The following is a 26424-nucleotide window of genomic DNA, read 5'->3' as shown; positions in this document are numbered from 1 at the left end:
CGACACATTTCTTTCCACACACAGTGTGCTGCTTTCCACATACATACACGTGTGTGTGTGTGTGTGTGCGCGCGTGTGCGTGTGTGTGTGTGTGTGTGTGTGTGTGTGTGTGTGTGTGTGTGTGTGTGTGTGTGAAGCAGATAGGATACAAATGTGTAGCTCTCTTTAACACAGTCCACATGACAGAATACAGACAAAGAACTCCATTCAGGTCAATATTGCAATGCTTTACGTAAAAAACAGGATTCAGAAAAGCTTATTTGTTGCATAATGAGCGTAAATGCATAATATTCGTGTTAGAATTAAACTTAAACCCAAAAGAATCACTGATAGTTAAAAGTGTTTCTGTAGTTTTAGACTTTTTTTCTTGATGCTTTTTTTTTATGACACGCCCTACCACCCCCGTCAGGACCCCGCCCCCTTTCCCCCCCCCCCCCTGAACAGACTAGTCTTTTCCCATTCCCATTATTGCAGTTTTTCTATCACCGGGTTTGGAAGTGAAAGTTTAGTTTCTCCCAGTTTTTGAACAGCAGCTGGGCAGAACATCGAGTGAACATGTAGAAATGGATTTTATTAGGCTTTTTGGCACCGTTATCGCCGTTTTGTTTCACCCTGGATCCGCTTCGAAAATAAATGGTAAGATTTTTTTTTCTTCGGGGGCGAAAATAAAATAAAAGGCAGAAACGAGTTTCATTTATATTTAAAGACCTTCATATAAAAACAGACAATGCTTTTTAAAAGTTAAAAAAAAAAAAAGAAGTCTCAGCGGTTTCTAACACTGAAGTAAATGAAACGTTTTTCGGGGTTTTACTTGAGTGGCGCAGGGAAACGAGTCTTGAAAGCAGAACCGCTGCTGAAAAACGTCCAAAGCAAGCAGCAGTCTGCGTGTTTCATAACAATATCGACGCAACAAACTTCTTGGAACATGTAAACAGCCGTTTCTGCCCGGGTCAGAGAGTCGCTGCTGTAATTTGACTGTGCTAGACAAGAGGACATCGCTGACTCTTGATTATAAGCAAAACAGAGACATGAAAGCGCTTACATAGCCACTCCTTCTTCATCTACATTCTGTTTAAATCGGCAACTCAGTAGGATTTTTCAGGCAGTAAGCATCTTATTACCGAATGCGCAGTAATCCTGTCCTGAGTTACTATTTGCAATGAATCATGGTCAAATCGAAAGTTCCACTTTTAGGTGGGATGCAGTGACTCAGTTAATAGTCACTGCATTAATAGGGAAAGCAACTTTATTTGAAAATTACACTTCAAAAACTGCTGGGTTAAAAAAAACAAAAACAACCCCCCCCCCCCCCCCCAAAAAAAAAAAAAAAAAAAAAAAAGTCAATCGGTGTTGTTTTTGCTTAAACTGTCCTGGGTCAAACGTGACTGATGCCTTAACAGAACAAAGCTGGATTATGAATTTGAGATGCTGTATTAGGTTCCAACCCCGCAAATGTGAGTTAAAACGAAAAACATTAACACGTCCAGTGGGTTGGAAACAATAATGGAGAAAGTAAACAAGAAATTTGGGTTGGAAGTTATTTTCTGTTTAGTTTTATACTTCACCGAAAAGCATGACTTAACAAACTGAAGACAACATCCTTATAAAGTGATATAAGACTTTTATTGACTATTGTGTCAATTTTTCTGGTCAAATTGAGAGTGTGGAACCATAGCAGCACAACCGTTCAGCTACCTGATTAGCTGGTAAAATGCTAACAGAGAGTAAACTGAACTTCAGTCACCATTACATCCCACTGACATTCAATGTATTACACATTGCAGTGGGAAACTTTTTATCCCCTAACAAATTTATTCAGTTTTTACTTTTTTTTTTTTTTCTTCACATTGTTGAAACAAATTTATTATCTGAGGCAATAGGAGTTTTTAAAGTTACTGAAAGCAAATGGCTCTATTTGAAAAAGCAATTGCCCCACCTTGATAAGTTGCTAGTTAATTGTGATTAATCATATTTTGCTGGTTCAGTTTCACAAGTCAAACTAGTCTTATTACTGTCATACCAGCAAGATGAACAAATTACTTGAATAAAATTTGTCCAACAAACATGAAGTAAGCTAAAAGTTGTCTAAAAAGCAATGCATAATCTAAATAATTTCAAGAATAGACAATAAACAAAGTCACATTGGCCTATTTTTAAGGCTTGGGGATTTCAGCTAACCATAATTAGAGCCTTTATCAACAAAGGGAGAAATCAACGACACATACCGGAAGTCACAGAACAAACCAAAACAACATCTGCAGCTCTCATTTGCCTCAGCTAAGGTCTCGTTTTGGCCACTTGTATCTCCAATATCATTCTTTCCATGTCTACCCAGAGTTTGTGACCATAAATCAGGGTAAGAACATAGATTGACCGTTAAATCGAGAGCTACGCCTTTTGCCTCGGCTCTCTCTTTACCACGACAGAGCGCGACAGAGGCCGCATCACCGCAGACGCAGCACCAATCCTCCATTTTTCCCTCATTGGTGAACATGACCCTGACGTACTTAAATTCCTCCACGTGGGGCAGGACCTCCTCCCTGACCTGCAGAAAGCAGTCTACCGTTTTACAGCTGAAGACCATAGGCTCAGATTTGGAGAGCCTGATCTTCATCTCTTCCGCTTCACACTCCGCTTCGAACTGCTCCAGTGAAAGCTGTAGGCCACGGTCAGATGAACCCAATGGGAATACATAGTCTTCAAAAAGCAGAGACGAAATCCCAAGGCCAAAAAATGGATCTCCTCACCCAGACGTTCTGTGCATTATGATCAAGATCGGCAACAAAGGACGACCAAGGCAGAGTCCAACTCCCGCCGAAAATGATCCAGCAATGTGGACCAAGCTCTGACGCCGGTCACACAGGGACCTTTAAATAATGTGGAAGAGGAAAGTGGAATAAAATTCCTTCAAAGAGATATAACAATTTTTTCACTCTCTAGGGTTATATTTTTTATACTGCCTGTGTTGGATAGTGCTATCTTCTTTTGATGCTGCATGGCTATTTTATGGCACATAGTTATAAAAAATATATATATTTTTCTGTCCCCCTGATGTCCAGGCCAGAAAATCTGCCGACGCGGGACGGAGCGGCCATGCTATAAGGCATCCTACATCCAGGACAGCAGGCGGAGGCTGACGTTTGAGGATGCCAGGCAGTCCTGCAGGTCAGAGGGAGGCGAGCTGCTCAGCATTGAGACAGAGAGTGAGCAGCGCTTGATAGAGAGCTTCATACAAAAGCTGAAGGTTGGAGATGGCAATTTCTGGATTGGGCTCCGTCGTAGACCCCCGCATCACCAGACAGGGAATAATAACCCAGGATGCCCCTCGCAGTACTATTGGGTCGATGGAAGCAAGGCCAAGTACAGGTTCTCCTGGTTATTTTTATTACTTCCTCTGTGAAATGGACCAAAACTATAAAAATACAGTTAAATGTTAATGTTTACGTTGTACTCGTCGCAGGAACTGGAACTGGGATGAGCCGTCATGTGGTTCTGAAATGTGTGTGGTGTTGTACTACCAGCCCTCCACACCAGCTGACGAAGAAGGCCATTTCCTGTTTAAGTGGAATGATGACAACTGCAGCTGCAAAAACAACTTTGTCTGCAAATACAAGGAAGGTGAGTTAATGGAGGTGTTGCCAACATAGCTCCATCGATTTTGCTTTCTGGCAGTTTATAAAAGGTGCTAGCCAAATTCACTAGGTAGAATTAAGCACACGATTATAGTTTTAATATCTGCTTTATTTATGATTATTACATTTCTCTCCTTTTTAGCAATCTTCGAAAGTGTATAACTATTTTGAAGCTATTTTTTATACCAACGCTGGTTGTAAAAGGTTTTCAGACATCGTTTAAATAAAATACCAAGATTTTGTGGCAAAAAAAATGAGACCATGATAAATCCCTTTAAAACAATTTATATGTTTGTTAAGAAATGTATTCTGCACAATTCATCTTAAAAACCAAATCTGCACGAGAAGAAAACAAAAAAGTAAAAAGGCTGCAAAAAAACCCTGATTGCATAACACCACATCCTTAAACTAATACTTAGTTGAAGTACCTTTTGATTCAGTTTCAGCGTTCAGTCTTCTTTCATAATGCCAGTTAAGAGATTAACTGGCAGGATCTCCCTCATAAAAGTTCTTTAAATCTGTTAGATTGTGATGCTGTTAAAAATCTGTCTTTACTTTTCTACCAGACACTTGAAAAATTAGGGTGAAAACATGATTTCATCCACTTTGACCAGAAAGTCCAATTTCATCTGGGAAAAGTAGGAAAATTAACCCTACATCATGATGCTACCACCACCACCGTGTGTCACTAGTTTTGGTGTTCTTAGATGTAAAGCTGTTTTTTGTGTTAAGCTCTTTTTTTTTTAAGAATGATACCCAAAAGCTCATTGAATATTTGTGTTTGGATAAAGTTAAACGTTCTTTTTTAATTTATTTGAATGTTACAAATGTACTAATTTTCTTCATCCTCTGCAGAGAAAATGCCAGTATTTACAGGAGACAGGATCATAGTAGAACCAGGTACATATTACTCTTGTTTAATGTAAAACCTCCTTTTGTCAAAGTCTAAGAAGGTTTGATTTATAGTCTTTGTGTCACATATATGTGATAAATTTGTTACTAAGCTGGAACTGATAAATAAAGCTGAGTAAAGCACCAAGTTTATCTGGAAACCACCCAAATGGTAAATAAAAGTGATATGTTTGGGTAGCTAAATCTCCATACCAACCATTAGATGTTGTTGATGAGCCAAACCCTTAGCCCTTGTTTGGGAGGCATCCCAAGAAAAGATTGTGAGAGTTTTCTAACTACTTCTGAATCTACATAGAATCATAATCAAACCTCAGTCTGCAGACCTACATCTTTTGCCACATGTAGTTAGGTGATTGAACCAATCACAACCTTTGTTGCTTCTGTAGTTCCATCTATGAGGCCAAACATATCCACAGAAGGGGATGTCAGAATAGCTATTGGATCACCTGAGTCATCAGGTAAAATAAATACTTTCTATGTTATATTTTTAAGTCAAAGAAATTTGTCATACTTATGAATATTCGGAGGCTGTGTTTTAATGCAGTTAGGCTTAATAATGTGCATTTTCTTGCAGTGTCTTTCTCAGACAACAGTCTCTACGTTTCCTACATCCTCTATGCCACTATTCCAGCTATGCTGCTGCTGCTGTTAGCAGCTGGGTTCTTCTGCTACAGACAGCATGCAAAAAGGTAAAAAAAAAAAAAAAAAAAAGAGAGAGTGTTAAAAATAATCACAGGAATCATTTTTCAAATCAGTTATTAGATTAGTGCGTGTGCGCGTGTGTGTGTGTGTTCCAGTTGAAAGTCGGCCCTGGCGGTTAGTGTTCTCACCGTGAATTTGATCCTTTCTACTTACATTCAGGAGGAAGACGGAAACAGAGAGTTTCCCCGGCAGGTCGAAGCAGCTGATGCCAACAGCACCTTCGGTTTCCTCCATTCAAGGACCTTACGCCTTTAGTGACATCACTGAACTCCCTCACGCTGCTCTGGACTACAGGACGCAGGCAGAAATCATGACAAAGTACTCCTGCCCATACTCACATGACGCCCAGTATCCCGATTACGAGAACGTGACGTGTTCAGAGAAGGAGACCGGCTTTGTGACGAACGATATCTACGAGAGTGCCAGGACTCAGAGTCGGCGGTGCCGCAGTCAGGATGGATGGGTGGAAAATGAGATCTATGGCTAATGTTGTTGATGTCGATCTGAGCTCCAGAAACGTCTGTGAACTTGTAATTGTTAAAGGAACCTTATTAAGCTAGAAAGAGGAACATATACTGGTCTATATCTCTTTCTTTCTACATATCTTGCTAGATTACCAGTGAGGTACGCAGTCTCAACATACACAGCTGAGTTTGAACTGGTTTTACGTGGACCGGTTTCAGAGTGTCAATTTATTCCTTGTGTATGTGTCGCCGCTTAACATCTATGTTTTGGTCAGTTATAACACTATATTTAGGACGTTATCATATCTGTCAAACCATATTAAATAAATACTGATATTAATCAAAACAAAAGACATGTTTACATCATTTTTGGTTTTATGGATTTTTACATGATGACAGAGGGTTTTTATGCAGTCCTTGTACATTTGCGACACTTCAACAAATAACCTCAATTATTTGGGGAGATTTTATGTGATAAGAAACACAAACAGTGGTAGTTATCTATCATGATGTGAGGTTTCCTGCCCACAGCTCTTATTAAAGGAATCTACAGTTTTATTAGACCATTCCAAAGCTGTTATTTTCCTATTTATCGGCTCCTTGACTGGTTACTGTATCTTCTCTTTTCATTAGTTTTGCAGAAACAATCAGCTTTTGTTTTATTGCTACTTTCTTCAATTGTTGACCATTGTCCCTTTTCTGGAGAACTTTTACATCCTTCTCCTGACTGATGCCTTTGTTCAATCAAATATTTGCCAGCAGAACTTTATATCAGGTTGTTGGTATTAACTATAACTCATGGCAGGTAAAAGCTAAAGACTAAACACTGAAGCTAAATCAGAAGAATATTCAGAAAAGTAGTAGTTAAATGTGTGCATACTTATGCAACTGGGTTAATGTCACCCCCCCCCCCCCTTTTTTTTTTTTTGTCAGATATGTTTTTCAGTTGAATTGCACCTGATAAATGCCCCACCTGTAAAAAAAAAAAAAAAGCCTGATTTATCAAGTTCCCCCAAAACCAACTTGAAGGTTACCAGTGATGTTTATAAGCATGTTAGTCTGGTTAAAAGTTATTGAGGTATTGTGCGCATTTGATAAAAATGCCAACATGACAAGAACAGTAATAAAAAAAAGAAAATACAGTAGATATCGCCTAAGCTGATGTGACACAGTTTTCTGATGTCAGGCTTTATTTTGTCTGAATATTTACAATTACATTTATTTATAGATGAACTGATTCAGCATTTCTTTACCCACTTCCAGGAATCTTTTTTGTTTTTTTTCTAAGAGGAGGTAGTATGATTAAATCCATTTGAAGTAGCAATTAAACACTGTATATACAATAATGATATACACTGAATATACTGTTCTTGAAAGCTTTGGTTAATTCCAAATGAATCTTCTTGAACATTAGTATATAGTTTAGCAACATTTGTTGAGATAATAAAAAAACATCCGTGTGGTGCACTGTAAAAATGAACTTGTCATTTCGGGACTGTCTCAACCCCCTTCGTATGAAATCAAAACTGTCATCACAGTAGAAAGCTTCCTGTTTGGCTGCTGATGTCAGGGAACAGGGCTGGACACAAGGAAAGACAGATGACAGATAACTGACCAAAAAGCTTTTTTTTTTTGTTTTTTTGTTTTTTGATAGTAAGAATTTCTCTTTAGTTATGACTAGATTACAATATGTTACGAAAAACTGCATCAGTTTTACCCTGCGTAATCTGTTCCTCTGTAGTAAATTTGAAAAGACAACACAAAAGCCCATTTCTGAAAATAAATGCCTGTGTTTTCTCTGAGTACATGCTGTGTGGGCTGCCTTGGTTAGTGATTTGGAAAGATGTAGCGGAGCCCAGTAAGGAGAGGCTGAGTGTGTTCTTGGAGAAAGTTAGACAGGAAATGCCAAAAGCACATCTGGAACTCTTACATTCAGGAAGTCTGTTTGTGACAGCAGAGGCCTTCGGAGCATTGCTCTGGCTTTCTGCTTCAGCAGTCTGCTGTGCTCTGCAAGGTTGTCACTGCATGGCATGAAGGGAACCAACCATGGATGTGGACATGGGCTGTGGATATGTTATAGAACCATGAAAAATTATTTCCCCTTTACAGATTTCTGCTCCTTTTGCTTTTTTGTTTTGTTATATGTTCCAGGTCACCAAACAGTTGTAACATCAGATAAATATACATTTGAAAAGTATGATTTCACTGATTAAAGTAAAAAAAAAAAGAAGCTATTTAAATAATTTGCCCCTATGTAAAATTTGATATTTACCCATCATTGTAAATCATAAAATATTGTTATCAAACATTTATTATTTATTTTTAATTTTTTTTTTTGGAAAGCTAATTTCTAGACAAAGTTAGAATGCAGAAATTAAATGTGTCTGGTTTCAAGAAATTTAATAGCAGATGACAAAAATCATAAATATCCGTGTTAGAGATGTTACGCAGCCATTTCAAAAGCTTTGAGCCACAAGGGAAATTGAGCATTCCACTAAATATGGTTTCCAAAATGAAGGTGTTGGAGTGGCCTGGTTACTTTATGAACATAAGTCTGATTGAAATGTTGTGGCCTGGTATGGAGAATTCATGTTCAGAAATGAGTTTTATTGCTGAATTTAAGTAATTTTGCAATAAAACATGGGCAAAATTCTACCACAGTAATTTACATAATTGATGGCCTATTATTTGCAATTTCAGAAACTGCATTTTGTGTTTACTCAGGCTAACAAAAGATGAATGTGACTACACACATGCGAAAAATTGTCCCAGAAGTTATTGTGACAAACAATAATGTTGTTTTGAGACCATTTTCAGGTAATATTATAGTAATGGCATAATAATGAGAGAACACATTCTCCGAGATCAAAAAACATTAAATTCTATTAACACCGAAACTGAACGATATTTAAATACCCAAGTAAGCAAACAAAATAACACACAATTAATTATGAAGTCTATGTAAACAAAATTGTCCTTCAGAAAAGGGGCTATTTGAGACCATCTGTCATTCTATTTTTGGTAGAAAGAGAGAAAAGATGAAAATACTAAATAATGCAAGTGGAAGTTATTGAACTCATTTTAATTTACACACACACACACACACACACACACACACACACACACACACACACACACACACATATATATATATATATATATATATATATATATATATATATATATATATATATATAGTCAGATCAATATTATAATATTATAAAGAGCATTTATATCATTTATATTGACAGATTTTTTTCTGTCACTGCAGCCGCTTTATACAATTAAGGTCTCTTGAGAGACATTGTCAGTTGCATACTTTTACCAAAAGATGTCGCTGTGATGTAGGTGAACAAAGTGTCTTCTTTGATCAAATACCTCCCTTTAATAAATGCTTTTATAAAAGCATTGTTTAAAAATAAAGCATGCATGCTATATGATGGATCCGTGTAACCAAAAATGCTGCTTTGCATAAATGTGCTTGTGTTCATTTATTTCCCATTTAGTTTTGCTGAGTAATTTCTCTGACCAAATGAAAGGAAGTGATGCAGAATCTTTTCTTAAAGCATTTTTAGCCGCAGTGCTAACTAAGCACCTGCAGGGCCGAACTTCAAAGTTACCTATGCGTGCAATCAAGAAGGGCAGGCGAGCAAACAGATTTCAGAATAGCAATTTTACCGGCTGACGTAAGAGGTGGGTCTGGTTGTCCTGACAACCAATTGGCACTGAAGTGTGGAGCCGCTCTGTGGCTCCGCCCCCTGAACAAATACCCCCATGGCTTTGACGTCAATGTACGTCAACTCGAGAATATGACGCCTCTTAGCGAGTCAACTCGTGTGCTCTGTAGCTGATAGAGGCACCTCAACCTGAAATATTATCGCTCTATTGTACCCGGGGAACGTGGCGTGAAAGCCCTGTGGTTCAGCGAATGGCTCGCCGCGTATGAAAGAGAGTCAGCGCCACATTGGCTTTTTTTTTTTAAGCCGGTAGGGGCGACACAGAAATCAACTTTGTCTATTTTTAATGGACACGCTTCGGGCGGCGATAGAAGCGGCGGCGGCGGCGGCGGGCGGTTTGTTTTTCTTTCGTCTTTATCTCTAGCTGCTCAAGCAAGCCTGTCTGAGTCCTCCCGTCTCTACCGCTTTCACAAGCAGTCCCATTTAGAACAGCATGGTCATGGCCGACAGTGTCCAAAAACCGCTGCTCCGGGGTCCGGTCCGAGTGGGCTTCTACGACATCGAGCGCACTTTAGGAAAAGGCAATTTCGCTGTCGTGAAGCTGGCCAGACACCGCATAACCAAGACCGAGGTGAGTTCACGGGTGAACTTGTTAGCCTGGAAAGCTAACTTGGGCTGCTGTTCTGCTGAGTTATATAACTTTTATGCACTAGTTGACACCCCAGCAACCATTGCAGCGCTAATCCAGACCCGGGTCATGCAGCTGCCCGTGGACACATGACTTGCAGTGCTGGTGCATTTGAACCATGCAGGTAGAGCAGCAGACTGTCTGCACGTTCATCCCCCCCTCAGGAATATCAGTGCCAGGAAGAGGTCTGACCACCACTGCTGCTGGGAAATACAAACTGTAAACATGCACACACTCTTCTCTTTTTTTTTTCCCCCTTCTTCTTCTTTGCATCATACACCTGCTCTCGTTTTGGTATAATGACCCCACTCAAAGCCACAATAGGGCAACATAAGAGTCTAGCCGGCGTAAACTTCCAATTTGCTCTGTATCAAGGGGGATGCAGCGTAGGTTGGTGGTCCCATTATGTAATCTAACTAATGATGTGATTTAGCTATTTCTTGTCCCAGCAGTGCAGTGAGCTTTGTGTGGATCCTCTGCTTATGTCTTTCTAATTGGAAAGCGTAGAGTTTTGCAGGCTTGTTTGCAGACAGCAACTCCCTGACACTGGCTTCGGGGTCTTCATAGTTTGGAAAGGGTTTGGCTCTGCAAACACTCCGATCTGCAGAGCGGTGCAGCGTACAGTGCCCTTCAGAAATATTCATAACACTTAAACCTTCTACACTTTTTTTTTTTTACTACAAGCGCAACAATTTTCTGTGCTCACCAAAGAAGATGCATGATTGCAAACTTATTTTACAAATTTAAAAAACTAAAATTGCTATACAATTTTACTCCGCCCTCCCTCAATTTTGACTTTGTGGAACCACTTTTTGCTGCAGACAGTCGTTTGGGGTGTGTCTCTACCAGCTTTGCACATCTACGCTGAAATTATTACTCCATTTGCTTTGCAAAATAAATCCAATTCATTCAAGTTTTATGAAGAGCATCTTTGAACATCACTTATTGCTGCAGATGCTCAATTTGATTTAGATCTAAACTTTGACTGGGCCATTCTCACACATGTATATGCTTTAATGTGAAACATTCCACTGTTCCCTATGTTTAGGGTCTCATCCTGCTGGAAGTTGAACCTCTGCTCTGTCTTGGGTCTAGTTTTTTCTTAAGTCCCTGTCTTAAGTCTTATTACATTTTTTTTTCCTGATCAGAGCCCCTGTCTTCTACATGCTTGCTATAATTTTATTTATCAGTGTAATTTACTGAAGTTTGCTAGATAAGCTTCAAAACTTCAGATTGTTTTTTCTTTAACCTTTTGGGAATTTACCCAGTTGTTTATCGTGAACAATTTCTTACAATAATGCAAATTTTGATGAGATGTTCAATTAAAGGTGTTCAGAAACTGACACTGTTATTGGAATTTTTGTTTTTACTATTTTCTCCATGTTAGCATAAATAAAGTTGCAATTATAATTAAATGCATTTATTGAGATACTTTTCCCATTTATGTAACTGAAGTGACATGAAGAAGCCTATTTCAAACAGGTATGTTTTTTATGATTAGTATTTGTGTTTATGGGGCTATTTCAGTACTGCACAGTCACACTCACACAGTTACCCCATAAGAAGTTGTAAATAGTTTTTTTGTTTTTTTTACAGTCACCTTTTTCAATATTACAGTGGTACGTTAACATATGGTGATAATATTTTAAGTCCACCCCTTTCATACTCAACTTAATGTTGCTGTACCAAATAAAATACATTGACGTTTGTAGTTGTAATGTGATAAAATTCATACCAATTTGAGTTCTTTGAGACTGAATGCATATCGGAAACTTTTGAGATTAGTCGGAGCTAATTTGCAACTTTCTGCCTGCTCATTCCCTGTCTGCAGAAAAAGCCTTACCCAAGCAGTACCATGGAGTGCCATGCCTCTCTGTTGTAATGATAGAGACAGGGACTTTACTGTAAACAGTGCCCAGAGTGCGTGGAGAGCCTCTGCTGTGAGACGAGTGGGCGTGATTAGACCATATTCCAGGAGATTTGTAAAAACATTTATCTTTGATCTGCGCAGCTTGTTTGTTGGTGAACGTGAGCGATTATAGTGTATAAGAAAATAAAAGATTTGCGTCATCCAGTTTAGATCCTTCAAAGGTTTTAATGGATAACTGGGCAAGGATGCATCCTGTGTGAGGCTCTTTTTGTGGTAATCTGGTTATTAAGGCCTGTGAAGTGGCTCAGCGTTAGTCTAGCCAGGTTAGCTACATCATTATAACACTGACAGTGGTTGTTTACAGGCCATCCATTTGGTAGTGGAGATCACTTAGTGCTGGTTGGCATATAGAACGGCTGCAGATGTTTAACTCAGACAAAGTCGGCCGGGGAGGCGGACAATAAACTTTTATGCATCATCTGACGTGAGACGATGCCAGGAGCCATCGGTCTGCCTGGTTCTTGTTTGTACAGTAAACCACAGTTTAACAGTACATGAAACAGCAGATCTGGCATGTTTGTGCACACATGTTTGCACGTCCCTAGGTAGGTGCAACTCCTGTGTTTGTAACCTACTTTTTTCATCCGACCTATTTGTCTCATTTTGTTGTATATGTTTCTGCTTGTGGGTGTCTTGCCCACTCCAACGTGGCCCTGTCTGTCAACATTAAGTTGAAAGAAAGCTTTGACAGATATCCGACACAATTTACCCCCAAAAATAATTTGCTCAAACATATCTTCGTTTTTATTTTGGTTTACCTTGAACTTGTAATTGGCTTATTCCTTGGCTTATTGCTTTTTTTTACTTGAATGATTAATATTAATTGTTGAACAGTTTATTATAATATACACTGGTAGTTAAACCTGTAGCTATAGCACGCCACCTGCTTAACTCAGAGCATTGATTGGGAGCGCTCCCCACACGTAGACAGGAGTCCATATGCATGACAAGCTGGACCTGGAAACCTCAGGCTCTGTAGACGAAGCAGGCTAAGGTCTTTTTGCCGAGTGAGATGAGTTGCTGCACGTATTTTACCTCCGTATAGGAGCTGGTGTCCTCTTTTATGCTGCCGTGTGTTAGGGGCTGCAGCCACACAGATAAAAAGCTGGTGCTTGGCAGGTGTTCAAACTCATTAAAATCTGTGATGGAGTGAACGAGGTGCTATCGTGGACGACAGTGGACAAGTGGCAGAAGGCTCTTTTTGTGACGCTGTCGTTCAGCAGGTCTTTTTCCCCTATGAATCATGGTATCAAGCTTTTGAAAATTTATAGATTCAATTAAGCTTTCTGACATTTTGTTCCTATGGTTTGAAGTTCATTTAAAGAGTTTTCTTCAGCTTTAATGGCTCACTGCTCTTTACCCACTGGTTGATGCCTCCTGCCTGTCAGCGGGTTGAAAGAAGACTTTTGCTCTCTCTCTCTCTCTCTCTCTCTCTCTCTCTCTCTCTTTTTTTTTTTTACTTGTGAGGAAAATTATTTCAGCTGTTCAACTTAAACTCTTCTGTCTGCTGTATTCTCTACCTTTTTGCTTAAACCTACTCTGGACTTCAAGTGTAGATTCTTGTGCAATGTCGCTTTTTCACCAAATGTATTGGACAAATGCCTGGACAGAAATATGTGGACCATAGGAGGTCGTAGTGGAATGACGAACATGATTAGAACTTGGTTCTTCAGCGTTGCCGTCTGCCCTCTTGGTATTTTCTCTGAACAGTTTTTCTTGCATCTTTTCATCAGTTTTGGTAAATATCCAATTTTAATGTGCAACTGTTCCCTGTTTTTCTCCAATTATTGGTGGCTACCTTTACTTCTCACTGGTCAGTGTGTGGATATAATCTTGTTGAGAATTTGTTTTCCCTTTTCCTGTCCTCCTTGTTCAGTGAGATTATGTTGATCCTTCCTAGCCTGGCAGAAAATTTTGGCTTTATTTCCAGGAAGAAAATGAGCAAAGTTCAGAAAAAGCCACTAGAACACCCAAACTTTATTTCAGGTTAGTTGGATTCACTATAATTAAATTTTTTTTACCCAAGACTGAAAAAGATTGAAGCTATGGGGGATATTGTAACTTTCCCTCCTTTCCTCAAATATAATTTGGTTTTCAGTTAAATTGTCTTAATTGTTTCACCACACAAACCTGGTGTTTTACTCGGGTATTTAGGCCTTCAAAAGCCGCTATATATGATAAAATAATCAATAAATAAATGTCACTTTGGAAACAGTAAGAATAAAGTAAGAACATCATTTTAAATCTTTAGCTCAAAATTTCTTAGATACCACAAACTGTTATCCTTTTTTCCTTTAATACTTTCTACCATCCACCACAATCATCTTTTTATTCATGTTTACACTTACTTCTACATTTAACTGTCATTTATTAACTCCGTTTTATTCAATTTTGCAATTATATCTTATATTGAATGCATGCTCTTTAATTTAATGAACCACTTAATGTTTAAATCCCCCCCCCCACCCGGAGCTAAATAAAGCATTTATCCCATCTATCTCTCTGTTTTAGAGGTCTCAGTTTGAAGCTGGAGTGCTGTTACTAGATTTAGATTTCTTTATGGGATTTAATCCCACGATGCATGTCTGCTTGTGTTGTGGCAAGGGACTCGATAATGGAGTGTTAGACCTATTAAACTCTCCCTCGACTCCTCCTAGTTGGCTACAAACTTGCCAAAAGAAGTTTAAAACTGCTGGCGAAACTACAACGTGCTAAAAGTAAACAGAAGGCCATGTTTGTGCTTACATGACCACTATGTTAAAAAAAATAAAATAAAAATGGAGTGCTACTATTTTCTGTTGTGGTTCAAGGTAAAGACATGAATGCATCTCAGCTGATCTGTTGCTTGCTTCAGGTATAGACTAGCGCACTGCAGTTATCCCGCGCATTCCTTTGTAATATGAAGAAGAGACGAGAGAGTGAAGCTGCTGGTAATGTTTGCATGAAGATGGAGGATAAAATGAGTGCCTCTCTGATAAGCAGGCAGGAGACAATCTTCTGGCAGTTTTTCAGATTGCTGCGCAGTATTGTACAATTTCATGAATCTAAATTAAAAAACAGAATTTTCTGCTTTTAATTATTTTTTAACTTTCAACCCCTGCCTTTCTTTTGTTGTTTTTATTTAAAAAGGTAAAAGACTTTCACTGCTCATTAAAACTTCCCAGCTGACTTTGATCTCAGTTGTTTAGCTTCACCTAACAGTGGTGTGATGGCAGAGACCCAGAGTTTCCTGTTGTTTACCTCACCTCCTTGGCTCACAGATGCTTGGAGCACTTCAGGTCACTCTGATGAATTTGTGTTTATGAGAGAGTTTGGAGCAAAGATGTTATTATTGCCTCGTTACCTACCCTCGCTCTGTTATTGAAAGCTTGGGATGTTTACATTTGGAGCATGCACTTTGCGCGCGCCCGTGCGTAGATGCAAAACTGAACTGTACTCTCATATTTGATTATATCTTAGCGATAAAGTATGATTTTTTTTTAAATGTTTTTCTTTTTCAATACAATAGCAAATTGACATATGAGGGAAAAATAGCAAAGTTTGAGCACTTTGCTAGTTTCTTTTCTACTTGCTAGATATCAAATTGCTGGCTACAGTAGAGTTTGTGGGGATGTGTTTGCTTTACCGTCCATTGTATTTGATGGGGTCTAAATGAGATCCTTTCAATTGTTTATCTAAAATCTGACTTCTTAGTTCCAGTTTTGATGCTCATGTTTGATCTCACCACAGGTGGCCATTAAAATCATTGACAAGACCCAACTGGATGCCGTCAACCTGGAGAAGATCTACAGGGAAGTTCAGATCATGAAAATGCTGGACCACCCCCACATCATCAAGCTATACCAGGTTAGTGTCTCCACCAAGACCTGAAGTCTACAGAGGGATTGTTTTCTTGAATTTATCAACTTTATTAGGTGTTATTGTCTCACTCAGTAATTTATGCATCATGCATTTTTTAAAGTGTTACTTTTAGGATATTTGTTTAATGGTTTTTTGTTTTCCGTATTTCTACTCCTGCTCATATTAATTTATAAAGCTTTGCAGAAGTTTACAGACCAAACCTTTACTGTTTTTTTTAGTTCAGAAGAAAGTTTGTTTGTTAAGGTGGTTGATGCATCTACAGAAAAAAAAGGTGGTTTTGTTGCATTTAATAAAAAGGCATATTTGACCTGCAGACGAGCTGTCCTGAAAAAGTTGGTCGAATATGATCACCTCTTCAAAACTGTGGACTTTAATGCCTTTTGATGCAATAAAGATAAATACAATATAAACTAGATACATGTACTGTCAATCTGTGGTGGCAACAAGTCTCTTCTGGTGTTATTTTAGCCATCTGAAGTAGAAATGTTTGGCCATCACTGATCTGCACAAGTCTTTAAGGCTGTCATCATTGCTTTATGTCTAATCCTGGTTTTACAGGAATATGTTGGGACAGCCTAAATTGCCTCTAAATTACTTGTATTTTTTATGGATGTTATGCAAGTCAAATTGAACACAAATAGCCAGATATTGTTTGAATTATTTTTAGCCTCGACACGTAGTCGTCCTCCCCTCAGGTAAGGACTATTGTTCTGTCCTATCTTTTGTAATTACGCTCGTATTTTGCCATGTTATCTTCAAGGGAGTGGCATGATTATCTCAAATTAAGAAGATGAAAAGCAAGACTTTGGTCCACAAGATATATCTAGATGACTTGACTTGCGATGGCTCATTAGCAAATATCTAACACCCCCTGAGAGGAGATAAAGGCTCTTCTTTGTCTCTGGGTATCACAAGGTCTCTACTGAAATCCTCCTTTGAATAGACTGTGAAGTTTTATATTTGAGTTTAGAAGAGGGGGGGAGATCTCAGTTGTGACCAAATAAAATTTTTATTATTCTACAAAGCAACCCCTCCAGATCAGTAGCAAAAGAAAGCAATAAATCCAAAGCTATGCCAAATATGTTGTGACGTAAAAGAATTATTGTGGAAAAAGACATAAAAGGATGAGTAAATGGGTGTGATAAGCTAACACTCCTAGTTCTAAGAAAAGTTTCTCCAAATCAGGCTTTTAGTGAGAGATTAAACATTGTTCTACGTTTGAAAGAACACTGCTGAAATGTATTTAATTAGGAACATCTTATTTGGACAAGACCGAAGTTGACTTTTATAAAATACTTTTCATGTTCTGCAAATATGAACTCTATCGGATCAGAACCTAGTGGCAGAAAGTCTGGAGATCTCTAACGCTACCGTGGACGAATGTCCACGTGCGTCTCAAGTCTGATTGTTCGTGTGATCTAAGCAAAGTCCAAGTCTGCCTCTGTGCAGCCCGCTCTGCCCGTCAGAGCTCAGGGGTCACAGAGTAATATGTAACGCTTGTTACAGACTCGATATGACAAGTGTTCTAGTTACGGGTTGGAGGGGGACACAGTGTGAAGAAGTCAGCTTTGAAAAGCAGAATCTACCGCTGCTTCTTGTTGATCTTCTTCTCTTTTTTGGGTACTTAAGCAGCCCGGGGTGTTGAAGCGCATGACCAATCCAGGTCATGTTCTAATGCATAAGCAAACAGATGCTGCCCAGCAGAACCTGCCACTGCTGGATAGTTACAGAATATAGTTAATGACTGACTGACTCTCAGGGCTGTTTGCGTCTTGCTGGGGAGTGAGCGAAGGCAAAACACTCATGTCATTAGTTGGTCGAGATAATATGAATTAAATCTTCTGAAATGTCACATTTCAGCTTTATTTATTCCATCAGGGATCCACCCTTTTATTTACTGGGACTTCTGAAATGAGTATCATTTGGTAGGACGATGTAAACTATGAAGTTAGACATGGGAGCAGGGTCATTTTTGACTGGGAGTTGTCACTACATGTAGGCTGGAAGGAATTTCTCACATTTGGTTTAATATGAATACTGTTGTTGCTTTCCCAGTATTTTTGGATACAGTGTGGAAGCTGAAAAAAAATGGCCTAGTGGGATATTTTGTTTATTTATATTTATTTATTTTTTAAAAGAAAAACAAAAAACCCATTTTGAACTGTGGAGTTAGTGAATTTGTCTTTTTAACCGTATGACTTGGGGTCCAATATTTTGAGTATCTTTCCACAAGATTCTCGCAGTACTCTGGTAAAATTGTGGCCCGTTCCTCCTGACAGAGTGGATATAGTGGAGTAAGGTTTGCAAGCAGCCTTGCTTGTACATGTCTTTTCAGCGCTACCCACTAATTTTCATTGAGATTCAGATCAGGGCTTTGTGATAATCACCCCAAATAATTGACTTTGTTGTCCTTAAGCCACATCAACTATAGTTTTAGCAGATCAAAGGACGGGCCTCCAAAATGTTTTTTACCCTGCATTTCTTCTGAAGTTGTGGTCTTGCCTTACAGGCAATGTAGGTACTGAACGTTTCACTGTGGATTATGAAAGCATTTTCACAATACCTTTTTCTTTTTGTGTAGGATGACGTAGGCATTTTGCGCCAGACACATTTAACCCCTGGGACACGGTGCTCCTAAATAGTATCGTGGCCTGGACGTTCCTCGAGCGTCTGGAAATGTGAATGACCCCGAGTGGCGGAGGTCCACATTGTGGGTTTAAGGTGTTGCATTAGAACGCACAAAAATCATTTTTTGCAATCGAAACTGACCTAAAGCTGGAAAAGTTTACTCTGATTTTTTTATGACTGACGGAGGAAAAAATAAGGTACATCTGTTTATTTCGTTTCAACCTTAAAACTTTGTGAGCTTTTTTTTTTTTTAAGATGTAAACTGCTGTGGGTAAACGTGTTAATATTGTGACAATTTAAAGGTGGAAAATAATTAATTTAAAAGCCGTTAGGTAATTAGCAGTCCAGTTTTTATTTTGGCATCTTTTCATAATAATTGAGAGAATAAATTTTTCATAAATTTAACAGTTTCAAAAGTTGCTAAGTTTTCATTGCAGACTTGATTGTGCACTTTTCTTGCATGTTCTGTGAGGTGAAGAAGACTTACTTACTCACCACTGTCACTCCACTGTCTGGTGTTTGTCACAAAATAGTTCCCTGCAATAAACCCCCCCAAATTCCCCAAAACACGTTACATAAATGGGGTCCTGCTCTTTTCTTTCAGAGAATGTAAATAAAAGTTCATTATCATCTCACAACCGTGTGACAATGTTCCAGTTTTGTATTGTGTTATTTTAGTGTGTATCGTTATTCAGTTTTTTTTGTTCACCAGGCCCCATCCGTCCAATCAGCTCAGCTCAATTAGTTTGTCCCCGTCCCGTCTCAAAAACCCGGGCTGACCCCAGTGCCCCGAGGAAAGCCTATCTAATGAAGACTCACAAAGGACACAAATTAACTGTGGACCCCTCTCTTTTTTTTCATGTGTTAATGGCCTCTGCGTTAACCCCGTTCGGCCATTATTTTCTGTCTTTCATTCTCTCCTTGCTTGGGTGTTCCACGTTACGCCTTCCGGGTCCGTGGGTTTGGTGTACGACTACAAGAGATCTGGGAGTCTACATACTTTTCCCCAAAATCAAACCCAGTGTTAAACCCATTACATGGACTACTTTAATAAAAAAGTACACCATTTATTTAAATATTTGCTTTGTAAACAGATAAAGAGTACAGGCTTATAAAGCACTCGATTAACCACAGGATGTACTGCTGCTCTTGCTTGTGACAGCGTAATTAGGGGAAGTCAAAAATTAATGTTAATGTGGTCCAAAAATAGCTTAACTCCAAGTTTCCCCTATCACATTACAGTTATTTCCTTTGCTACAGAGAAATAAATATTTAACACACAAAGCTAATCAAATGCCCTGTTTTTGTTGCTTCTCATCTTATTGGAGGTTTTCACGGAAAAAGCGTTTTTGTTTTTTAAACGCATAAACCAAGCTTATCAAATGTTTGTATCAAACTTCTGCTTTTATCGGCTTTTACAGTCAAAGACAGTAGTTGTGTGTCGATGTGTCCTCACTTTGAGGCAAACAAATGGGTGTTGGCTTTGACAAATTAACAAACCACAAGAAACTAGTTGACCGACATTTGACCTACTCATGCATTTAAATAAATTAAGAAACAGAATTTTTAGTAGTTTAATTTTTTTAAAATAATTTAGTAATTTTAGAAATGAAATGGGTAACGCAACAAAAGCAAAATTATTTATGGTAAATGAGAGATATCTGAAATCAAATGAAAACGACGGGACTTGCATTCGGTTTGGGGTTTGAAGTCATATCCAGGTTGGAAAAATGAGAGAATTGAAAAAATATCCATCCATTTTTTTCACCATTTATCAATTCTATCTTTACATTCATTCCATCATCCCCTCTATCCATTATTAATCTGTCCCTACATTTACCCGTCTTCCAACCATTTCTCTCTCACCATCTGTCTGTCGTTTTCCTCTTAGTATATTTTATCCGTAGTTTAAATATAAACAGTCTGACATCTTTATCTTCCACGCATAATAAAGTTCTTTTACTGTTTAGTTTTGGTAACAATCCTGGAGCTTTGACACGATTCCGCCCTGGCAGTGAAAACTGTACAGTATGTTCCAGTTCAGTTGCTGGCTCTCGCTTTGTCCGACCAGTGAAGCTTAAATAACCAATCAGTTGTTTGTCACAGGGGGGGACTAAACAGGTTTACTGAACAACCCCACCGTTTCTTTTTTTGTTTTTTTTTAAATTTCCCAAATCTGTGAATCGGTCAGCGCAACAGATGGAAAAATGATCTCAAACAAAGCGTGTGGGATTTCTAGTGTGAATGTCTGGCTCGCAGTGTCTGATTCATCCCACCATCTCCATCTGATTCTTCGCTCGCCGGTTTAATTCTATTCATCTCCCGAGTGTTTCTGCTTCTAAATCGGTCCTCCTCCTACATAACCCAGCACCATGTCAGGACTGAAAGGTTTTAAGTACCATTCAGATACACTCAGCAGCACCAACCGTCCACCTCCGTCCTCTTACATGATTGCCATATTTAGAGCCTGTTGCCATTCATGTATTTTGTTTGTTTGGGATTTTATTTTGTGAATGCCACTGGAGTGTAGCTACACAGTGAGCCCTTGGGCTTATTTTGCTTCACTTTTGGATCTTTTGACTCTCAAGTGTCTATTCTTGTAGGTTTTCAGATGAAATTGCTCATGAAAATGTTTAAGTGTGTTCACTCACTTTTTTTCTTCTCCCCATTCTTTAATCATCTCCTTCCCTCAGGTTATGGAGACGAAGAACATGCTGTACTTGGTCACAGAGTATGCCAAGAATGGCGAAATCTTTGGTGAGTCTTTGTTTTGTTTTTTGTTTCTGTTTACTATCAATTCAAACTATCGATATCCTCTTTTCCTTTCGCATTCTTCCGCTAAGTTTAATAGTAAACTGCACTCCTGCGTCAGCGAGGCTTCTGACAAACATGGAAGTGTCAAAGTCTCATTGAACTTGCGTTGGTTTCGCAGTTTTCGAAATCTCAAAGGTCACATGATTGATGGAAATCAGAGAACAATGCCCTCACGTATCTGTCCTCTTCACCTGCTTGGTGCTGAAGTTGTTCTTCTATAAATGACATCACCAAATGCCTATTAAGGCCACAGAGGGGCAACCTCAGAGAAATAAAGGTTAATTAATTACTATAAGTGCTGTACCTTCACTGTCACCTGACAAGTTTATTGTTGGGTGTCGAGTTATCACTTTCTACTATCTGCCTTGCAGTTCCTCCTCCAGAGTAAAATTTCACTTAACTCGCATTTGAATAATGTCAAGTCTTTGTCGGGACTGAATTCACAGGAGTATTTGTCATGTGTTTGCACAGACAAGGCTGTTGGTTTTAGCTTATCTCTGTTTGCACTATTCAAGCAATTTTGTATCAAGTAACAGGAAATAAACATGTGACCGGTTGTGGCAAAATGTATTGATGAAACCCCTTAACTAATTGTTTAACATATTACAGCTTTCTCTGCATTCAGTGAGGACTGCTTAAAATTAAATCATACTTAACATCTTTTCACATTGATGTAACTTGGCCCTTTACAAATAACTGATTTGATTTAATGATATATTAATATTTATGTTAAAGTTCAGTATATGGGGCTCTAAATTAAACATTATCCATTGATCCAGCTTGAAGTCTTAGTTTGACCAATTCACTTTTGTCTAATGCAGGATAAGTAATATATTTTCTTTGTCTTGATTAGATCAATGTTGTTTATGTAACTCAATGTTTTTTAATCAGTTGGATAATTAATCTGCCTTGTGCAATTCATTATTTCCGTCCCAAAATCAAAGTTTTTTTAATCAATTATGTGTAATACTGTTATGAGCCACGCGACTCTGAATGACAAAACACTTTGAGGTGATGACCTTCTCAGTTATTCTAGGTTACTTTGCATCATACATAAAATGTTTAGACATTTTGTGTTAAATGTTTAGTTACATATTCTTATATATAATATATATATATATATATATATATATATATATATATATGTTAGCTGGTTTAATGGTAATAAAATATGTCATCTTTTAGAAGAGGTGTAACTTTTTTTCCTTTTTCTTTTTGAGTGTAAAGTCCAGAGGCAGTATAAGTGGTTGTGGTGGGTTGGATTTGGCCCACAGGCCTTGAGTTTGACGCATGTACTTTAAGGCTGCGAGGGTAATAACAGGATAAGCCACATCTTGTTTTTACTCCAGTAGCTTCAATGATTTAATTTTAAATATTTACGTAAATGTTTGATAGTTTATTTTTTAAAATCTGTCACTGAAATGCAAATAAATTTAGAAATTTTGTCTTCAAGAAGCTTTTTTTTTTTAAATTTCTTTTAAATAAAACATCAGTGCAGTAAAACTTGTTTTCAAAGTGTCTCAAATACCTGCAGTAACCACAACAAAGCCAAGTGAATTAAATTTATCATAAATACATGTCATATAATTCAAGCATATACTGTACATGTAATTGGTTACTATTTTTTTTTAATACTTATTACAGCCAAATTGACCATTTTTGTCTTGGCCAATATCCTGAGCATCTTTTCCAACTAGCATATTACCTACTAGTTTTTGGCACAAAAAAGGAAAAAAAAGTGTATCAGCTTTAATTTATTTTAAATTTTGAATGAACAAAGGCTACCTGCTATAATAATACTACAGACAAATCAAAAGTAGTAAAATATTTAGAGTTTCAATGAACCTAGTACACACTGGATGGTAGAACTTTGGTCTAACAAGTCTGAACATAACAAAAATAGTACGCAAAGATAGCAACTTATCTTGTTCTCCCATGACTCTCTTGTGCACCCTATCGCTGTGACACATGCACAGCACATGCACAGTTTGTACAATTTGCAATCTTCAATCCTGTCTGTTGGACGTGAGCCCACAGAAATTGCTGGAGAAATCCAAATGTTTGCTGTTGGTAAATGCTATTTTTGGTTTTACATTTAAATTTGTTCAACTTTGGTTATGCATATTCAGATAATAACTGGAGGATGGAGCAAAATAAAGTTTGCTTTACAAATGAGCTTACATATTAATTTGATGGAAACAAATCCTAATCAGCTTTTAATCACTGGATGTTTTTTTTTTTTTTTTTTTACATTTTCAAAAAGTAAAACTTGTGCAATCTCTCAAAGTATCTCTTGTAACATAAGTAAAAAAAAAAATCTGTAATTATGTATTTAGTAAGTGACCACACTGACACAACAGGAGAATAAATGCCAAATTCTACAGTTAGAAAACATATTTTGTTAATAAAGCTAAAAATTGCGTAGCTTCAATGGCTTAAGGTCTTATACAAACATCCAAAGTCCAAAATAAAATGGTTTTTCATTGTTTTGGGTGGCTCTCACTTTCCCCTATTCAAATTATAATTGAAAAACATCACCATACCTTACAGTGACAACAGGGAATATTGCTACTCCTCGGTGGAGCTCCTCAAACTTTAAAAAAATATTCATGCCACAAAATTCTTACTAAATAAGTAGCACAAACCTGTTCTTTGCAACCTTTTGTAAAACTTGAATGAGGAACATTAAGCTTAATGTTCAAATAGGATAAATAATAAAAACTGCAAATGAATTGACCAAATCTTTAAGAACTTTGCCACATTTACATGATATCATTTACATAAATAAAATGAGGCCATTTTTGGGTCTAATGGCCTCATAGATAATAGAATCTCACTTGTGACGCAGACGATGTCACTTGAAGTCAGAGAAGCTCGGAGGATTACTGAAGCCATGTCTGTCATCATCTCTGTACGCGTCTCTGCCTGAGTCCAGTGCTCCACTTGTGATGTTGACTCAACAGCAGCAGCTCCTGTGACCTAAAGAGAGCTCTACGAGCCACAACCCTCCACATTTTAGACGCATATACATTTCTATATGTTCTAATGAATACAAAATGCAGTTTTCACTTTTATTATGTGAGGGAGAAGTTTGGTAATTCTGCTTCACCTCGTCTGAAATTACCTTCGAAAAAGGCTAAATCTGCCATCAAGCATCTGTGCCGTCTGGTGAGTCTTTTACATCAGTGTGAAGGAATTTTGCCCCCCTCTTGTGTAACTTGTTGTTTCAATCATGAAATGGTTTAAATATTGCCAAAGTATCTCAGTTGGATTACCTCCAAGTCTGGACTTTTACTAGACCACTTCAAAGTTTTCTTTGTTTTTTGCCATTAATGATATGCTTTGAATCTTCTCGCTTCCCTCTCATTGTTTTGTAAGAGAGCCTGTTTTATACTTCAAACTATTTCAGCAAGTCAACCAGGTCTAAAGCACTACAGCAGCCCCAGAGCATCACACCACCACCACCATGTTTGACTGAAAGCGTAATGTTAATTTTCAGAATATCAGTCAAATTATAGAGTAGAATAGTGTTGGTAGATTTTTATCAAGTCCAAAGTTGCCACACGTTTCCAGGAAATATCGAAGCACGTCATGTTTCCCACTGCAATAAAGCTTCATGGAGGAGTGGATTTTATTTTCTAGTGAGACTTTACACCGATCCACACATCCAAACAGACCTGATCTAAACCTCATAGAGAATCTATAGGAGATTGTCAAAAGGAAAATGTGAAACCAGACCCAGTAAAGCTACAACTTGGATTTCTGGTAAACCTCAACAAGCTAATGACTTCCAAGTCACGCCACACTGATGCACATTAATGCAGAAGGAGGCCCGATCAGCTATTGAGTCCAAATACTACATAGTACATAGACATATGTTTCAGTATTCGCATTATAATCTAAAAAAAGAGGCTGTTTTTCATCCGTCGTCCCTGGCTGATTCTTAATTTGTCTTGCTAAAAACAAAGGTTATAAAAACAAGATTACAATTACTTAACTACAAAATATTTTATGAGTACTTATTAATCTTATAAAAGATAAAGTCCAAAATGTACAATGACATAACTTCATTTTCCCATAATAATCTACTTTTTTGAGATGCATCTTTACTGCTTCATGGAAATAGTTTATTTATCCAGCCAACCCGGTTTTGTTCTACCCACAGAGTCCCATGTTCCTCCAAATACCGGGATCTGTTTGTTTTTTATAATTCCACAGATTCTATTCATTTTATCGCTACACACTATGAAACTATTGTGTCCTGATTCCTCAGGCCCCTCTGCCTTGATTGCACAATGAGATGAACTTATGTAAGGTATTCATATGTCGACATCAGCTGCAGCAACAGCAGCTTTGACAGATAAAATTGTAGTTGGGGCATTACAGCATTCAATCTCACAAAAGTGAACTATTGCTTTTGACTCAGAAATATACTTTTCTGCCAGCGGATCGAGTTGTTGAGTCAGGAGGACCGAGGAAAACGGATTAGCTGCCAGGGCAGATCTCGGCTTGCTGCTCTCGCCGTCTCTCCCCGGAGAGATTCTCCTGTTTTCCTGACATGAAGGATCTTTCAGGTCTTCTCCTGACCAGAGGTAGCAAAGACTGGAGAGTGTGATCTGTAGTACGGTCATAAAGTAAACCAGGTAGAGTCGCTGCAGCAGGTGGGGGCACATGTGTCTGAAATTGAAAGACGAACATTTTGGTTTAGTGCCAGGACTCGGAGAACGGATGAGTTCGTTCCTGCCAAACGGTGCTTGGGCAATGTGACGCACACGTTTAGAGACACTGGTGCCAGTTTGCTGTTGTGCCTTTTGTGTCTGTCAGTCAGGCTTGTCTCTCCGCCGTCTGCTGTAGCACTGCAAGACGGATCGAACCCGGAAACTGGGTCAGCCGCAAATGCGTTGAGCGGCAAGTGGCAGCGGCGGGAGGGGAGACGAAGGAAAACAGAGGCGCAAGCAGGGGGGGACATCCTTTTGAATTTGAGAGGCGATGGGGAAATGTAGGGCATGCATATTTAAGAAACCACTGCTGGAGAGAGGGGAGCGTAGTAGCTGGCAGAGAGTGAAATCACTCGAGCAGATCTCTTATCTCACCAGTCGAGAGAGTGTTTCCTTCG

The 26424-nt window shown here is 38.4% G+C and overlaps 2 protein-coding genes and 1 long non-coding RNA gene across 4 annotated transcripts in view; 2 read left to right on the top strand and 1 right to left on the bottom strand.

The window, feature by feature from the left end:
• Positions 1-396: 396 nt before the first annotated feature.
• On the top strand, positions 397-6061 carry LOC106960968 (chondrolectin-like). The gene is made up of 7 exons (XM_015054388.1): positions 397-636; positions 3060-3366; positions 3461-3618; positions 4488-4532; positions 4931-5002; positions 5119-5233; positions 5406-6061. The coding sequence occupies exons 1-7, from the start codon at positions 564-566 to the stop codon at positions 5731-5733; spliced, it is 1098 nt and encodes a 365-aa protein (XP_014909874.1). The 5' UTR covers positions 397-563; the 3' UTR covers positions 5734-6061.
• A 100-nt stretch (positions 6062-6161) lies between these two features.
• Positions 6162-19782, bottom strand: LOC106960973 (uncharacterized). The gene is made up of 3 exons (XR_001427687.1): positions 19772-19782; positions 11742-11745; positions 6162-6624 (listed from the first exon to the last, which is right to left on the bottom strand). It is a non-coding gene; the product is annotated as an uncharacterized LOC106960973 (long non-coding RNA).
• sik2b (salt-inducible kinase 2b) overlaps positions 9486-26424 on the top strand; it is a 46550-nt gene continuing 29611 nt past the window's right edge. For both annotated transcript variants that reach the window (XM_015054386.1, XM_015054385.1), the window contains exons 1-3: positions 9486-10018; positions 15735-15851; positions 21188-21251. In XM_015054386.1, the coding sequence (XP_014909872.1) occupies positions 9881-10018; positions 15735-15851; positions 21188-21251 (319 nt within the window). In that variant the 5' untranslated portion in view covers positions 9486-9880. The remainder of the gene's footprint in view (positions 10019-15734; positions 15852-21187; positions 21252-26424) is intronic.

Source organism: Poecilia latipinna, unplaced genomic scaffold (assembly GCF_001443285.1).
Source record: "Poecilia latipinna isolate Pla-1442-1.1 unplaced genomic scaffold, P_latipinna-1.0 Scaffold1248, whole genome shotgun sequence".
NCBI classification, from domain to species: domain Eukaryota; kingdom Metazoa; phylum Chordata; class Actinopteri; order Cyprinodontiformes; family Poeciliidae; genus Poecilia; species Poecilia latipinna.
The sequence above is the reverse complement of the archived record's forward strand: the minus strand, read 5'-3'. Positions and strand labels throughout refer to the sequence as shown.